Genomic DNA, 18,929 nt, shown 5'->3' with positions numbered 1-18,929 from the left:
AAAAAAAAAACTAGACCCCCAAAAATAAGCATCATAGCATTTACTAACTTTATTTAAATATCTATAAGTGATGTCCAGTAAAAAAGAATAAAATATAAGGGCACTACTCATTAGGAACAAAAATTACATTCTTTGATATGGGGATCATGTAAAAGCAATACAATGATTTTTATTTTCTTATTTATTTTTTATTGAACCATTCTGAGGGACTCTTGGGGAAAGGATCAAAGAAGGGGTGAGTAGGACAATGAGGTCAAGGTCTTCAGCTCAGCCCAACCTGGCTTGGATCTCCTGGCCTCATCATCACTGACAGAAATACAGTAATTTTTTTAGTTGATCTACCTTGAACTTCATGTCCACAAAGTAGTCAGTGATAATCTTGGCATTTTTCCGAGATTGTTTCATGCAACTCAGGCTAGATGGCTTTATAAATATAACATAGGGCTTCAGTTCATGGGTTCGAGCCGCTTGAATATCCTACAAAGAAAAAATTGAATGTACATTTAAAAACCAGACTCCTAACTTCCTAGAGTCAACAGGAATATTCTCAAAACTTCTAAGAAGACCAGAAATAAACTAATAGTCTCATGAACTCCCAACTCCTCAACTCTAAAATAGTAAATGTTTTTTAATAATTAAGAGATGGGGGAGATGGGGTTCAAGAATCAAAATTAAGTTTCAATCCTGGTTCTTCCTCTTTCTAGTTATGACTTGCTACGTAAATCTTACAAGCTGATTAAGTTCTATTATGTGACAGAATCTTACTGAGAATAGGATCCTATATATGATTTCATATGACACAGACAGAAACTCAAGATGAGTCAACCCTGTTTCACCCTCATTTCTCTTTCCTTTTGCTATCACCTTATGTTGGATACTGCTACCATCTTCACCTTGACCACTGGCTTTGACCCAATGAAAAAGAATCTCTCTTCCTTTGATTCTCTCTAGCATACAAAGTATATTTTTAATGTTTTTATTAGTGCATTATAGATATACCTAACATTGGGGTTCATTTTGACATAATCATATAAGCATGAAATATAATTTGCTCTACTTCAGTCCCCAGTACTTCCCTTTTCCTTCCTCTTCTTCCTCCCTCTGTTCCCCTTCCTCTAGTCTTTCTTCTACTTATTTATAGTTTTTTTAAATTAGTGCATTATAGACATACATAAAGGTGAAATTCACTGTGAGATATATATATATATATATATATATACACACACACACACACACACACACACACACACACACACACACACACATATATATAAATTATGCTAAACATAGCATAATTTGGACAATTTCATTCCACCATTCCTCTCTTTTCCCCATTTACCCTCCCTCCCCCCCTCAAGCCCTTCCAATGCTCCACTGACTTCCCTTCTATTTTTATGGGACTCTGCACACACACACACACACACACAAAAAAAAAAAATTCTCCTTTATTTTAGTTTCTGCATACGAGAGAAGACATTCAACACTGATTTTATAAGTCTGGCTTATTTCACTTAACATGATGTTCTCTAGTTCCAGCAAATGCCATAATTTCATTCCTCTTTTATGGCTGAGTAAAACTCCGTTGTGTATATACACCATGTTTTCTTTATCCATTCATCAATTGATGGGCCTCTGGACTGATTCCATAACCTAGTTATTGTGAGTTATACTGCTATATACATTGAAGTAGCTATATCACTATTGAATACTGATTTTAGTTCTTTTGGAAAAATACCAAGGAGTGGGATTGCTGTGTCATGTGGTGGTTCCTTCCTAATTTTTAAATGAAAAATGAAACAATCTTGGAAAAATGCCATACTGCTTTTCAAGTGGTTTTACTAATTTGCAGTCCCACCTACAATGTAGGAATATATACCTTTTCCCACACATCCTCACCAGCATTTATTATTATTTGTATTATTAATGATTGCCATTCTGACTGGATGAGATAAAATGCCAATGTAGTTTTGATTTGCATTTCCCTAATTGCTAGGGATGTCAAACACTTTCATATATTTGTTGGCCAATTTATATTTTTAAATGACTAAGAAAATATGAATCAAAAAAAGTGAACCTATTCCTTGCATGCTCTTGAACTTACCCTATGTTGCTCACCCCTGCTCCTCTACATGTGGTCTCAGAGAATTAATAAAGACATGAAAACCTAGGAACCTCACCCTCCTTGTACACAGCCACATGTTATTGCTTCCACAAGAAGTTACCTTGATGCATTTATGATGAAGGTCAAAGCAAGAAAGATTCTAAATTTTCTTTATGACCAACTTTTCAGTTCTGTTCTTGTGTCTGAGAAGCAAGAGTTCTCCCATAACTGAGAATAAGATGTTAGGAACTGATACTTCAAGTAACAACCTCGTCCTTAGAGAGGGGGTCTTATAAGGCTAACAGAATAAATGTCTCAGCTATAACCTGCAGCATGTGCATAACATGGGTGATGCACTCATGACTTTGGGGCGATCAGAAAAATTGCCACACACACCCACCTGAGGCTCTAAGTCCATGACACAGACCTTTCCTTCATCAAGGACAGCATTAACAGCGTCCACACTAGTGCCATACAGGTGGCCTTTGTACTCACCATACTCCAGCATCCTGCAGGGGTAGAACAAAGGAAACAAGAACTTCTCTACAAGTAAAATCATAGTAGTAACATGAAAATAATTTCCAATAGAATTGAATATAAATATAGAGATTTATATTTGCTTGCAAAGAAAATAATTAGTGGATACTCGGTGGGAGAAAATATATTAGAAGACATAGGTCTTAACTATTTCCTCAGATTCTCTAAATTTTGCAACCTGATTCTGCCCCCTTTCCAAAACCAATGGACTGGTGTACTAGTGTATCAATGTACATTTCCTTACTTAACTCTTTAGATCAGAGGAATTTTCCCCGAGGAGCTTTAGAAAATGCATTTTAAAAAATGGAGAATGTCAAACATTTTAAATTTCAAACAACTAGCAGCAAAAATTAGCTTCTGAACGTTACCTGTGACTATACATGAGGTTTTCAAATGTTTCTTTCAACACATAGTGATATTCACGCCCATTCATCTCATAACTCTTTGGGGATCGAGTAGTATCTATGAAAAAGAGGAATGAAAGTTTTCAGAATCTTCAAAATATTTTGCTTTGTTATCGATATGCATTTGGATAAAGAAGCTTGATCAAAACAAATAAGTGAATACGTAAACAAACAGATAAGTAAAATGCAAAAACCAAAAAGAGGAAGGCTGAATTGGTGATAAGAAAGAAGTTTTCATATCATAAACAATCAATAAACCTTTATTGAGTGCTCAGAGTGTGGAAAAGAATGTATTGGTATTAAGCCAGGATAAGAAGGCCCTAACAGAACACCTGCTAGAATTCAAAACAGGAGTCTGGGGATGTAGCTCAGTGGTACAGCACTTGCCTAGCCTATGGAAGAGCTTGGGTTCAATTCCCAGCACTGGGGAGAAAGTCCCTTAGTCAAAACAGACAATGATTAATTATGTGTGGACCCTAAAATTCCTGTATACTCCCAGTTAGCAATACCAACAGTACCTTTCGATTGGATAGTACCTTTCTAATTATTTCATTTCATCCCCCATACTCCTAGCTAGATGAATGTTACTATTTATATTTTCCTGAAAAGTAACTCATGCTTTGGGAGAGTAACTAGCTTTCTCACATTCATGAGACTAATGAAAAGTGAAGGTGAAACTAGAACCTAGGTATTCTGCCTCCTCCTAGACTACTATTTTCTGTTCTACCAGATTGTCTCAAATTTGAAATGGAAAAAGTCCATGTCATTCTGCAGTCTTGCTCAAATGAAATGTAATAGTACCCAAGTCAGTATGGTGATTATTCTTGGAGATGACTGAAAGGAAAAGTTAGGCCAAGTCTAGATTCAGTCTGATTCTTTGATATGGCTGCTTTAATTTTAGAATCTTCAACTTAAATAACACTTGGTAGAAAATATAGGAGTTCATCAAATACCTAAAAGTGAGTTACTTATTGTCTGCTCATCCATTTATTCAACTAATGTGTACTGCGGGCCTTCTGTGTTCCAAATATCATGTTAGGTTCTTAGAACTCAGATGAATAATACACAGTTCCAACTCTGTATCCCACATGCTGCAAAGCTAGTTCCTTACTCTCCACTACAAAAATCTTCCCTTATTAATAAAGAACTTCTGTTTTTGCATTTGATAAAGTTTAAAGATGAAATGGATCAATATCTGATGATATCAAAACATGGAAATGACCAAGCCAGAGCTGGAAACACACCCTAAATGATCAAAGTTACAGACCTTCAAGTGGCTCAAAAAAAGTAAATGCCATCTTGGGGTCATTTTTGTTTTTTATTCATTCAAGTCTCTAAGATGACTCCTTCTCCTTTTTTTCAGTTGGACTGATATTTTATAAAGTAGGTTAAAGTCCACAAATTAATACAGAAGCGGGATAGCCATTTTAAGTTTAAAACTGTTCAGCTAACTTAAAAAAACAAAATATGGGCATTTTTTTCCCCTCACTTTGAATGATAGGTATCCATGCCCCTTAAAATTCTTCTACGATCTGTGGGCATCTTGCTTTTATCTGGACTACTGAAAAATGGTGATTTCTTAGTTTTTGTCTTTGAGATTAATGTCTGCTCTTGCATATGTAAGCGATATTTCACAAAACACAACTGATGGGGTGGGACCATAAAGCAACATTGATGGTCTCCCATTGCCTCTGGGAAGCAAGACCTTCCGTTGCCTTGGAAGAAAATCTAGTAGTTCCTCAGACTTTTCTGATCAGCCTTAGGTTTAATTTTAAACAATTTTTAAAGTCTACCATCATTCCTTCCACAATTACATTTTCTTCATTCAGATTCAATTTAATAATTTAAATTCCTTTTCCATGTAATAATCAAAATTATGAGCTGCATTTATATTTTTGGCATTTCTTCACATCTGTCTCAAATGTGTTGCACAGAGGGAAGCCTGAAGTTAGAGAAGCCAGAGGTCAAGAAAGGGAATAATATTCTCTTCTCTTTCTTTTCATTGCATTTCTACCACTCCTCCCTCCGTTTTATAACTCTCCAAAGCTAAAGTGCAGGCAGAGAAAGGAAAAACAGGTCAGAGAAGTTTCCACTTGACGAATACCAAGGCTGCCCTTTAGACTTGTCAGATGTTTAAATCTGGCTCTTTCTCTCATAGATGAGGTATTGGACTATTTTGCAAACCCTACCACCCTACCATCACCACCCACACAACAACTGGGGCTCGCAAATCCAATCTCTTTTCCAGCTTGTCTGTGTAATTCCTTCTATACTCTGATGCGTCTGGGAGTCCCTTTTGGTTTTCAACTGAGGCCTCCTCTTGGGCAGGTGCTAAAATAATCCCAGGCTGACATTTTCCCACACCATCTACCCAGATTTGCCTGTCTACACAGGCAGCTATTTCCCAAAGTCACCATTGGCCTCTTGCTCTAATCTCTTGTCCTTTAGATTTTTCAGGAATAATTCTAACATCAGTCTTCTGTGTTCCTCCCTCCACATTCCCTCCATGTAGGGAGCACATATAAAGCTCCCTAAATTAGTCTCCCTATGTTCCTTCCTCCTGTTCTGAAGGGAAGGGGAAACACCACACCCACATGCTCTTCCCACTCACATTGGCCTGGAAGCCATCCCACAGCATGGCTTTCTCCAGTAAAAGTGTCCTTAAAATCTCCCATTATTTCTATTCCTGCCCCCTTTCACTCTGCTTATATGTGCGCCAGGCTTAAATAATTTCTACATTCCTCACTTAAAAGTTTACATCTTAGTGCCTCAGTTAAAACTTTACCCTCCTTTTACATGTAATAGACTATATATGATTAGAAACTTTCTATTTTCTTGAACTCAGGAATTCTAAGTCTTTGTCTTCTATATTTTTGCAACCAAACTGAGTTTCTTAGAGTGATTTTAAAGGTTTTTTTTTTTGAATAATGAAGCAAATAATAATAATACCTTATTTTTTAGAAGTACAGTTCTCAAATATCTTAAAACTTAGAAAACATACTCTGACTGGATAATGAATATAGAAAAATCTGAAAGATTGCATCTTGGGAGGTGGTAGTGGTGAACAGGTAGCTTATGAGAAATAAAGGAGCCCTGGGTAAAAGGTAATAAGAGAATATGATTTTTAAAAACACCATGTGTGGTTTAATCATACTTAAAATTTACATAAAGTTATATGTGCAAATATTATTTTTTTAGATTAAAAAAATAGTAAGATAGGCAAGAGCCAAGAACAGTGCCAGGAAGATAAGATATTTTAGCCTTTTTGCTAAAATATTCGTTTTCCTGAGAGGTCATTTATATTACTGTTAAGAAATGGAAAGTCACATTTGAAAAGCCTCTCCATCTGAAATGCCAGTATATAGTTAGAAATACTTAGGGTGGTTTTGATTTGCATTTCTCTGACTGCTAGAGATGGTGAGCATTTTTTCATGTACTTGTTGATTGACTGTATGTCCTCCTCTGAGAAGTGTCTGTTCAGGTCCTTGTCTTACAACAATATGACATGGTTAAGTAAGATTGAGACATTTGAAATAAAGTTTTACCAAAACATGAACTGCTAAAACAGAAACCAAACGTACGTGGCACAGCACTCTGAAAATGGTTGGGATTAAATTCAATAAGTTGTCTTCTCAGCTCAGTGACTCCAACGCCAGAAGGTCCTAAATATAAAAAGAGTCACATACAGAAAATCATTAGATGTGCATACAAATAATTATGTGCTAAGGTCATTATTTCAGTCCTTTTATTGAAGAAACTTGAGAGCAAATGTTTCTTGGGGAAATTATGTAACATCCTTTCTTGTGAATCAATAAAACTCTTGGGAATTTTCTTGGTGACCGGTCGAGTAACCCACACTGCTTCAACATGCAGAAATGAGGTAAGGAATTGCAAGCGCCTGTTACTCCAGTGAACTTTTCCTAATGTTGGATGCTGTGAGAACTTGCTGGTCTCATTTAGGATAATCTGAGACATCCTGCCTTTCTTCTTCAAATGAAGTTACTAATATATCACAGTCAGAAATCAGACAGCCATAGGTTCTGTGACTTAAGGAATTCAAGGGCACATTTCTGACTGGTAGTTAAACCAGCAAAATATGTCTAACTGGAAGCAGGGCTGATTTTCTGAGCACAGAGGGCCCATGCTTAGGATACCTTACTTGCATTAATGCTTTGCTATTCTACCTTGAAGTCCTAATAATTTGAACAAACAACTCTTATGTTTTCATTTTACACTATTCCTTGCAAAGGAGATAACTGGCTCTATGACATGTTCTGCCCTGCAGGGGCCTGCCCTGCTCACAGCTGAACAGAAAATGGTAGTAAGATATAAGCTGCTAACTTTGTAGCGATCTTGGTTACAAAAGCAAGACACTCAAGCTCAACATTTGCCTGGTTCTTTAGTCCCAAAAATAGAGTACAGAAGACTTCAGCCACTTTTCTGGAGGAAATGGTTACAAAGTTCTTAGGGAAATCAACTTTAAGTGTTTATTTTCCTAACACAGATTAATGATCCAGTTTGGGGGCATACAGAACAATGTATGCTTACAGAACAACTTCTAAAACAGACAGAAGAAATCTCAATTATGACTTTGTCCTAACACAACTTTTTATTATGTTCATACATAATATGAACATAATAATTAGGTTTATTAGGTTCATACATGGCATAACATATTCAATTGTATATTTTCCCAAAAGCTTGCTACAATAAAGTTTTGTTTATAAACACAAATATGAAATAAGCTTTTTTTTTTTTTCTCTCCCAGTACTGGGAATTAAACCCGGAGTGCTCTACCACTCAGCTACATTTCCAGCCTTTTATTATTATTATTATTATTATTATTATTATTATTATTATTATTATTATTATTTTGTTTTTAAGATGGGATCTTCCTAAATTTCTGAGGTTGGTCTTGTACTTGCAATTGTCTTGCCTTTGCCTCCTAGATCTCTGGGATTACAGGTGTGTGCCACCCACACCCTGCTGAAACAGACTTTTTTTTTTTTAAGGAATTATATAAAGGTCTATAAGGATTTCTACTACTCACAATGCAAGACAATTAAATCTAGAAGGCAACTCCCCAATGACAAGTAGAGGCAGAGCATACTGAGACATACCCACAAGCACTATGAGGCGGTGCTTGTCTGTTGGGCGTCGCTGGTACCTCACCACCTCCTCATAAGGGGCACCCACTGCATTGTAGCAGCTGCCAGCGCAGCATGCAGTGGCATGCAGCTGGCTGAGGTGGGACTTCCTTCGACAAAGGCGCATGCTGCGGCGGAAACCAGCTGGGGAGGATGGAAACACACAGAACATGAGCTGCAGGGAAGGAGCTTCAATTCTGATGAAGCACGTAATGTCTGTGATATCTATCTGAAGTTAGAAAATAAGAAAGAATGTGAAGGGAAAATACCCAAATGTCCCATGTGCTATCTAAGTTGCATCCAGCATCCATTATGTGCCAGGCATTTGCACTGGGTGCTGGAGCTGTGTGACCAACCAGCCCAAGCCCATCATCTCTTGAAACCTATGTTAATGGAGGAGGAGACACAAAAATAGATGATAACAACCAAAATAAATACTTGGAGAAAATGGTAAGTAGACAGAGTGACAGGGGTGCTTTTTCAGACAGTTCAAGAATCTGAAAAGTTGGCATTGAGCAGCTGTCTGGATGCAGAGATGGAGCCAGTTAAGGAAGCATCTAGGGAAAGAGCAATCCAGGCTGAAGCAACAGAAAATCAAAGGAGCAGAGAAAGGACTGCACTTGCAGCATTTGTGGAAGGCCAGGAAGCCTGGATAGCTGCAGGGCAGAGAGTAATTGGTAGTGTAGGAGGAAATGGGGTTGGAGAGGTAGCTGGAGGCAGATCACACAGCACGAGTTGGTGAAGTGTTGGAATGTGGTTCAAGTATAAGCCATTGGACAGTGGAGAGACAGTTTGTGACTGTATTTGATTTCTGTTTCTAAAGGATTCCTCTGATTGCTGTTGGCAGGATGCAAACTGTAGAGAGTGAGTCAGCCTCAGGGAGAGCAGTCAGGCAGCTACCACTCTAGTCCAGGTAAGAGATGATAGTGGCTTGGGCCAGGGTGGACAGGCTTCTCGTTCACATTTTTCAGGTGAATACACTAGGACTCAGATTAACTGGGTTGCTCAGGACTGTGTGATCAGTGGAAAAGTTGGACCTCTTCATCTTGATTTCCAAACTCCTAGAATCCTGCTTTGTCTGCCCATTGAATCAAAGAGCTTTCTGGTACTTTCAGAGCTGTTTCTAGCAGTACAACTAGAAACCACATATGTGTGTGTAATATATACACACGCTACTATTTGTATTTGTACCTATACATATTGAAAGTCATAAGATCATACCAATGCTTATGAAATGAGTTCAAACCACAGGATTCATTGCGGCCTTCCCCTTTATTTGCGACTCCCTTTTCTAACAGGAAGAACCCTGTCATTCTGATTCTCAATACATCTACTTATTACATCAGCTAAGAACACCTGTGTCAGATGGGACCAACAGTAGTGGCAGCCTGACAGAAAGTGTCAGCCCATGAGAGATGAGGTGGGCATCTTTGTAAAGGTTGTGGAGTGTTAGAGGCCAACAAATGACAACTGCCATCCTCATTTCCTCTGACACTGACCACCTGCATCAGGCCGCCCTCATCCCCTGCACAGATACCCTCCACCTTGCTCTACTCAGGCTCCTCATTCTCCATCTTCATGCTGCTTCCTACCCTGCTCTACCTTACCTAATGGCTTTGGGGCTGATAATTCTGGAAGTAGTACAGAAAGGGGGCCCACTTATTTTTTTAAAGGTCCCCCCAATGATTTCAAAGTGCATCTAGGCTTGGGAGCCAACACTCTGGTTTACAGACTGCAGCTCTGTGGTTCTCTCCTATCTTGTGAAGAGGGAAGCCCAGAGTAGCTCTAAATGAGAGATACCTGGTCCCTTCAGAAAGCTCTGCCAGGTGACAAACATATAGAAATGTGGCCATAAAAGGAGAGTTTAGTAATTAGAGAAATGGTCTCTTTAGAAGGATAAATAGGTTGTGGAACAGACTTGGAGACAATGAAAAGAAGTATGTTTCATAAATAATTAGGAGATACCTAGTGGAAATTAAAAGACTAACAATGAATAATAGATCAGAGCACTGAGAAGAAAAAGTAGACAGATGGAAAACAGGCAAGGAACAATTTTGGAAATGTCCACCAGCAAAAGAAACTTTCAGCAGAACACCAGGCTGATATGAATACCACTTCAAAACAATTAAGACTCACCTCTTATTAATCATCACTTACCAATAAAGAACTTTTGACCAGAGCCAATAAATTCCTCCTTGTCTGGGACATGGAATGGCAAGAACAGAATATGAGGACAAAGAGAAGTTTACTTAGAACCAATGCATGAAATCATCTTCAGATTGTCAAGTGACGTCATTTTATTAGGTGACAGCACAGTTGACTTGATTCTTGAGTGGCTTTCTAAGATTGTTCTCAGCAATTTCCATCCTTTTTTTCTCACTCAATAAACTATAGAAAAACATTCTTCAGAACTTCCGTATTATACTGAAATATTTTTATAGTATGGTTAAAAACAAAAAAAAAATTAGGCTTGTTTAAAGATGTAAGAAAAGAGATGGAGCCATAGTAAAAACACAAAAGCTGGGTATTCGTTTTTGAACATATCCTAAGAAAACTGATTTTTAAAAAGAAAGAAACTGGCTTTTGTCTTTAACTTGCTGATACAGAGTTCTTACAGGTCCTATAATTAATCTCTTTGCTAAATATGAGCTTTTATTTTCCATCTTAATTAATATTCTATATAAAATTGGTCCTTGTTCTATGATGATCACTTGTTTTCTTATTGCCAAGAAGCTATAAGACTAAGTAAGGAAAATTGTGCCTGGGACCTGTAGCATATAGAACTAGTTCAGAAACCTGTTTCTGCTTCCTCTGAGTCCTTGGACAAACTTATAAACTCCATAAAAAAATGTTCTAAAAATGTCATTTCCAAATTATTTGTACTTAAATTTCTTGTCATCTATTCAACTCTGCTTTGCTCATTAAATAACATATAAAAAACATTTGTTCATAGGATGAACTGACATATACAGCCTTCTTTTTCTTAATCTTTATTTTTAAAAAATTTTTTAAATACACATTTTAAAATACAAAAAAGACATACCAATATTAGTTACATCTGCTGGTAAGTAAATTTTTCATCTCAATAAGTTTAAAAGACAATGTCTACTGAGAGATAGTTTAATAATGCTTAATTACTTCCATCATTTATATTTATTTACTTATTTGCAGTACTGGAAATCCCAGGGCCTTGTACATGTTAGGTAAGTGCTCTAATCATCATTCGTTTTAAAATGCAGTCTATGAAATTGAGTATTTTATCATTGATTTCACCTTTAACATATCAACACCTCATCCTAGAAGTTATCCTGTCGATTATTCACTTTGTGGCACACTGAAAGACTTTAAACAGAGCTCTGTCTAGTGTGCCCAGGAAATAAAAATGAACAATTACCTTCTGAAAGTTCCTCTGGGTATTTGGTCAAGTGCAGAAAGAGACGTGAAAAAGTTAAGCCAAGTTAGCCATCAAATACAGGCAAATGACAGCATTCATGTCACCATTAGTAAAAGTTTTAACTTGGGTAAGGCCTAGGACACTCATCTGACCTCACTCTACCCCTGAGGGACAACCATTTTTTCTGCAAGTTGCCTCTGAGACTCTCCATGAAGTCTTTTGATCCATGAAGACTCTGTGGGTTGGTACAAGATGAGACTTGAAAGAGACAACAACCCATTAAAGGCAATGGATTTGAGGCTTCTCTCTCCTCTCCCAGAGGCCATTTTGTGGCACCTTGTGAAAGGGAGGAAAAAAGGACATGAGGGTAGGGGTGGGACAGACGCTGCCCCAACCTCTGGTCTGATCATCATCATTCCTTAGCCCTTCCTTGGTCTAATGTACACACTTCCATCTCCAACTGACCCCTTGGAGACAGGGGAACTGAATATGAAGCAAACTGTTTTGTTGTCTAGACATCTTAAACAGCTGTACTTTCTTTTCTTTTTTAAATGGCCTTCTTAATTAAATGAGCCTCCCAAAGAAATTTAAGGAAGTCACATTATACCTCATGCAGAGATCAAAACTGAAGAACCTTAACTGCTACTAAGTGAGTGTCTAGGTAACAGGAGTAAGTACCATGAATGAATGCCAAGGGTTATCTACTTGGAAAATACACCAGTTGGGTGCTAATTGTTCCTTAATTGAGCTCCTACTAGAGCCAGTTCAGCATGTTCTTGAGAGTTCTCTTTCAACTGAGAGGCTTTCAAAGGAGTGCTTTACACTGCATGCTTTCCTCTGAAGGGCTGGTCTTAAAGAACCAGCCACAAACTGCCCTAAAGAACAAGATTTCATAATAACACCAAACTAACCCTCATGTAGCATTTACTAAGTGTGGAGGTGGTGGGGGGTGAGACACTATTCTAAGCACTTTACTTATGCAAATAATCTAATTATGGTTCCCATTGTGTGTGTGTATATATGTGTTACCAGGCCCTTGTGAACGCTAGGCAAGCACTCAGCCATTGAGCTACATCCCCTGCCCATTTTGGAGATGAGGAATCTGAAGGCAGAGGGGGTAAGCACCAGAAGGTTAGCCAGAGTTAATGAGTAATGGACCCAGGATTCATACTTGGACAATGTGACATGAGATCATGGTCTTACCTACAATGACACACTGGCTTAGCTTTCACAGACCCTGAAAATAACGCCCCTGAGCCTCAGCCACAGCCTTAGCTGGTGGAGTATTTTCCAGCAACACAATGAGTTGAGCAGAACAAAGAAAGATGGGTATAACTCAGAGGAATGAAAAACAAAACCAATCCCAAACACTGACCCAAGTATAAATAATTAAATTATCCCCAGTAGACCAACCATCTCATGAAATACAGGAAATTTTAGAAATAATATAAATGATAACTAGGCTAATTTAAGTGAGTGGTTCCAAACTCTACCTAATTCAATGCTTATCTTTTTTATAACTAATATTTGTAGCAATTTTTTTTGAAATATAATTCATCGGTGATATAATCTACCACACATGTAACTTTAAAAACCTATACAATGCTCTAACTATAATGTAAAGGAAAAACAAAAGGAAGTAATTTATATTTTAAAAGTATATATACCAAATATAAATTTATGGGCAACATCTCTAAAAGACATAGAAAACTAGTAGATGTTTATACCTACTTAAATGAAGAGGCATAGATTTAAAAGAATCAAGATCAAGAAAACATTCTTTATAGGAAGTGCAGAAGAATAGAAAAGGAAAGAAGTGGACACTAGAATCAAAAGTATTCTGCCAAGTAATAACAGACCAGATTGACTTGTATATGATAAGAAAGGGAAATTGCTTTAGTTGAAATAGGGATAATATACCAAAGCAATTGGAGACCAATGAAATAGAGAAAATGAGGAAATGTAATATACTTGGAATCAGGTAAGTAATGTTAACAGGCCCCAATAGGTTGCCAGCTTTTATAAACCTCCCTGTGGGATATATTTTGCTACAAATGGGGTCAACATTATTTTGCTGGATAGACCCTTGATACTTACTAGGTGTCATCAATAATAACAAGTAATGTATTAAGGAAGAAGAAAATGGATTCAGTATAGATACCATACTTTCCAATTTATTTACTATCCATGTAGTGTAGACAGAAAGTTTGGAATAAAGGACTTTATAATTTCTAAGGCAATGTCATTATGTCTCTCTAGAGTGACCATCTTCTGAACCACTGGGCCCTTCATGTTGACTTGTGAAAACTTACTATCGTGTAGTAAAGAGCTTTTCCATTAGATTGGTAATGGGTTTTGCCTAACAGGAAGATATGTGGGTCTTGAGTTGACCCTTCATTGTGCAGGACATTTAACATTCTTGATCCTACTAGGTAAAGGCTGGGAGGGACCCCAATCCATGTGGCAGCCAAAAAATGCTCCCACAGAGTTCCAAAATGCCCAATTGAGGGTAATATTGACTCTAGGAGAAGCACTAGTTAAGGTAAAACTTATATCTCACAACCACATTGTTGATTTTTTAAAAATAAAACTTGTATTTTTGAGATTTACAACATGTTAAAGAATATATACAGATAATAAAATGGTTACTACAGTGAAGCAAATTAACATGTTTATCATCTCATATGTTTATTTTTACTGTTATATCTAAACAATTATTATATCATATCTCTAAATATATGGCTAAATTATATTAAAATGTGGAATATATATTTAAATTCAGTACAAATTTTTCACTTACCAGATTCAAATGTTTCTTCATCTAAGGTTTTCCATGGAGGCAAAAAGCAAAATGGTTATTATATTACTATCTACACTGAGTCTATACTTTAATAATTTAATTGCCTGGCTAATGCTTTTGTGCCTATGCTACCTTTATCAAGGTCAAGACAGTGGTATCTCTAAATCATATACAGATGTCTTAAATGAGATACATAATATTCACTAGTTGGACTGTAATGACAACCAGAGGTGTAGCCGGAACTTAAAATAAATAAATAAAATAAACAAAAGAGAATAAGTAAAACACAATTTTAAAAGAGGCTCAGAGAGAAGGGAAAAGTGAAATGTCACAGGAAAACCCTATGGATAGTTGTACACTGCACCACCTTGCTTCTGGAAGACTCGCATGTGTGGGAGGGAGGCCTTTGCCTGCAGAGCTGGGGGCTACAGGCAAGGAAAGGGAGAATGAGCACTTGAATGTCTTGACTGAGCAAGATCAGGTGACTGAGAAAGCATGAGAGAAACCAGCTTCTTCCTTCATTAAAACAATTCTTGTTAGCATTTTAAAAAGGGATTAAGGATTACAAAAGTAAAAATTTATATGGAGGACAATTTGAAAGATATAGTAATATTACCAGTGTATATATCCTTGGCTCAGGCAATGGTACGTCTTAAGTATACATGTGTGAATGACATATCTATAAAGCTATTCATTGTAACAATGCTTATAGTAGAAAATGGACACAACTCAAATATCTACAAATAAGCAATTTTTAAAAGATGATGAGATAGAATCATCTTTAAGATATATGAAGTTAACCAGGCACTTCAGTGCACACCTATAATCCCAGCTACTTAGAAGAATTATTTCAAGTTTGAAGCCAATCTGGGCAATTTAGCAAGACCTTGTCTTATAATTAAAAATTTTAAGGGGCTGGGGCCGTAGCTCAGTGGTAGAGCGCCTGCCTTGCATGTGTGAGGCCCTGGGTTCGATCCTCAGCACTACATAAAAATAAATAAATAAATATATTTAAAAAAAAAAATTTTTAGAAGTACTGGGGATGCAGCTCAGTGGTAGAGTGCCCCGGGGTTCAATCCCCAGTACTGAAAGGGAAAAATAAATAAATAAATATATTTTTTAAAAAATTTTTTAGAAGTACTAGGGATGCAGCTCAGTGGTAGAGTGCCCGGGGTTCAATCCCCAGTACTGAAAGGGAAAAAAAAAAAAATGATATACAGTTAGAAGGCCAGGAACAGAACAGTGTATATATCATATCATCAAAGGATGTGTGCATTCATGTTTGGGGAGACAAGATTGAAGTGTAGAAGAAAAGGGATACTTAAGAAACTGATGACATTTATTGGCTCAAGAAAGAAACTGAGTAGGGGAATGGAAAGAGAAACTTATTACCGAGTACACTTTTGCAGTTCTTTTTTTAACTTTTGAATGATGTGAAAAGATTACTTAATAAAAATTTGATTAACTGCACAGAAAGGAATTGTATATTACCACAAGTTTAAAAACTGGAATGCATACTTGGTAAACTAACTGTAGCATGAGCATTATTTTGTAGTTGTTCTGGGAAATATATGTAAATCTCTGAAATAGTTCTTTCATTTCTAAAACCTAGATTAACCCATAAAGCGAAGACAAATTCATGTGTCAGGCAAAAGACTTTCAGAAAAACCCTAGTGATTTTTGAACCAACCTTAGTACCACCCACTAAATTTGAAAAAAAAAATTCCAAATTTTTTAGAAAACCTGAAATATAGAAATGTAAAAGCTTTCATACATTTCTCAAAATTCTGGAAGCCATTACTACCTATCTATACCAGAATTTACCAGAAGATGGGGCATCAAACTTAATGACAAAAAGATGTGTTTTGCTTTCTACACATTTGGTATCACAGATTTTATGCTGTTCCGCAAAAACACAGGGAGGAGGAGGAGGGTTCCAAGTGTTCCACTGTCTGGTAAGCTGATTGTTAGCACGTGTTCCTGAGGTCATTTCCAAGATGCAGCTTTCTAGAACACTTTCCAGAAGTTTAGTGGGGACCTAGAGACATCCCCAAACTGTGTTTTTCCTTCTATGTGCAGAGCCACAAAAACAGGGGTGGGGTCATTTTACATGTCAATTCTAGAGGAAGGATCTATGGCCTCTTCTACCACCTCTACTCCAGATAATCTATAGCTGAAGTGCTTCATGTTCCTTCTGGGGGTGAATCAATCAAGAGGAAATGTTACCTGCTTCCACACATTTCTCATCAATCCTCATGTCATCTTCTATAAAAAGAGCATAGAAAGGAAAGAGAATTAATAATATGTCAGCATTAAAAACAGCGTTCCACATGTAGAGGCTGTGTCAACAAAACTGAGACCACCTTACAATGTTGTTTGTGGAACTATCACTTATTTGGTGAGATAAAATGGACTCTACTGTATTAGATGAAAATGTGTAACGTAGAAGGCAAAATACATAAAATGTTATATTGGAGCATTGGATTGTCAATGCTGAGAAAATCAGTTATCTCAAAGCCATAAATGGGGGAAATAATACCATACAGAATAAGATTCATTGAGATAGTTCATGAAAATGTCAGGTACATGGTAAGTGCTCAATAAATGGTAGCTGATTTTACCTTTAGCTAACGCATATATAAGAGAATTAAAGAATGAAACTTAAAAACCACTTATTGGATGAGATAGACATCATTACCCTAGGTATATGTATGACTGCATATATGGTGCGATGCTATTTCGTGTACAACCAGAGAAATGAAAAGTTGTGCTGCAATTGTGTACAATGAATCAAAATGCATTCTGCTGTTGCATTACCTAATTAAAATTAATTATTTTTAAAAACACTTATCCTAACACTCAAAAGCCTTCATCATGTGACCCCAGTTAGAAGGTCCATATCTCCCCTTACATCTCTTATATCACTGTTAGAGCTCACCACATGGGTCTTTCTGTTGTGCCTTAGTGTATGTTGTTTTTTCCCTGTGCCTATGACACATCAAGGCCCACCTCAAACAATGATTAAAATAAATACCCTTCTCTAAACCTCCACAGCATGTTCTTCCAACTACCTTGAACTTGGACTACTATATATCTCTTCTTTTGTAATGTAACCATTTGACTGTTTGTTTTACTTATTCTCCTAGAATGTTCCCTGAAAGCAGGCACTATCTAGTTTTCACATACTCTACAGAGCTCAGAACAATGCCTTGCACATAGTAGCTATAAGATTAATTATTCATTAATTTGAATTTACTTTTGAAGATTAAAATAGTTGATTTGAAAATGCCTCCTGAGAATTTTTTTTTTTCTTTCAGCATTGTATATCTTGTGCCTAGCATAGTGCCCAGCACTTCCCAGATGCTCAAAACAAATAGTGGCTTAATAAATGAGTCTTATACATGTCACCAAAATTCAAAGTCTAAGCAACAATCTATAATATTATAAAGTAACACTTATCACCACTGCCTTAAAAACTATATCATTCATTATTGTTTTTAAATAAAATATGAAACATGATAAATTTTAAGAAGTAATATTCTCATGGAGACTAGCACAGATAAACAAGTGACACAGCTGAGATATTTAGCCCAGGTACATGGTAAGTGCTCAATAAATGGTAGCTGATTTTACCTTTAGCTGACACATATATAAGAGAATTAAAGAATGAAACTTAAAAACAACTTATGGGATGAGATAGACATCATTACCCTAGGTACATGTATGACTGCATCTTATCATTCAGATAAGATGGAAGCTTTTATTCATTTAGAGATTACTTTCCAGATTAGCCATTTATATTAACAGGTCAGAGCTAAAGTGTTTTTTTGAAAGCAAATAAAAACTACAATTGTCATTTCTATTTTACAACATAGGTACAGAAACCAGAAATGATTCTCCAATGATCACACAAGGACCCCTGAGGCTCTTCTGACATGTGACTCTGGAATCTAGGATAGGGGAACTGCTTTTATTCTCCCAAATCAGCCTTAGTGTATGATTTACTTACTAGCTAGGGTGGGTGCTACAGAATGAATTAGTTCCCACCGTGTTCATAGGTTGAAGCACCAGCCCTCAACATGATTGTATTTAGAGATAGGGTCTTTTAGAGATAATTAAGGTAAAATGAAGTCCTTGGGATGGAGCCTAATGCCAAAAGGACTTAGAAGCAGATGAAGAGACCATAGATATCTATCTTCCCAAGTATGTACTTAAGAAAGGCCACATGAATACACAGTAACCAGGTGGCTGTCTACAAGCCAGGAAGAGAGGCCACAACAAAACCAACTTGATCTTGAACTTCCAGCTTCCTGAACTGGAAAATAAATGTCTGTGTATCTCATTAGGCGGCCCACTCTAAGATAGCCCACCCACTGAGTCCAACCCCTCCCCAAGTGCCAGAGCCAGACTGCCCTTCACAGCGCTGCAGTTGACGTGGCCTTGGATACACAAACCTAAGCGAACCCTGGACTTGGCTCTCTTCCACCTCCTCTGGTTCCCTGCCTGTGTCATATATAACTCCTGTCCTTGGAGGACCCAGGCTGGA

At 37.0% G+C, this 18,929-nt stretch overlaps 1 protein-coding gene across 1 annotated transcript in view; it reads right to left on the bottom strand.

The window, feature by feature from the left end:
- Mpp4 (MAGUK p55 scaffold protein 4) overlaps positions 1-18,929 on the bottom strand; it is a 40,999-nt gene that overhangs the window by 2,598 nt on the left and 19,472 nt on the right. The window contains exons 12-20 of the mRNA XM_027941996.1: positions 16,610-16,648; positions 14,384-14,404; positions 11,584-11,598; positions 10,347-10,388; positions 8,163-8,333; positions 6,624-6,704; positions 3,007-3,100; positions 2,502-2,610; positions 343-477 (exon numbers count right to left, since the gene is read on the bottom strand). Coding sequence (XP_027797797.1) covers positions 343-477; positions 2,502-2,610; positions 3,007-3,100; positions 6,624-6,704; positions 8,163-8,333; positions 10,347-10,388; positions 11,584-11,598; positions 14,384-14,404; positions 16,610-16,648 — 707 coding nt within the window. The remainder of the gene's footprint in view (positions 1-342; positions 478-2,501; positions 2,611-3,006; positions 3,101-6,623; positions 6,705-8,162; positions 8,334-10,346; positions 10,389-11,583; positions 11,599-14,383; positions 14,405-16,609; positions 16,649-18,929) is intronic.

Source organism: Marmota flaviventris, chromosome 11, assembly GCF_047511675.1.
Source record: "Marmota flaviventris isolate mMarFla1 chromosome 11, mMarFla1.hap1, whole genome shotgun sequence".
Lineage (NCBI taxonomy): Eukaryota > Metazoa > Chordata > Mammalia > Rodentia > Sciuridae > Marmota > Marmota flaviventris.
Note: the sequence above shows the minus strand (reverse complement) of the source record. Positions and strands in the feature narration are given on the sequence as shown.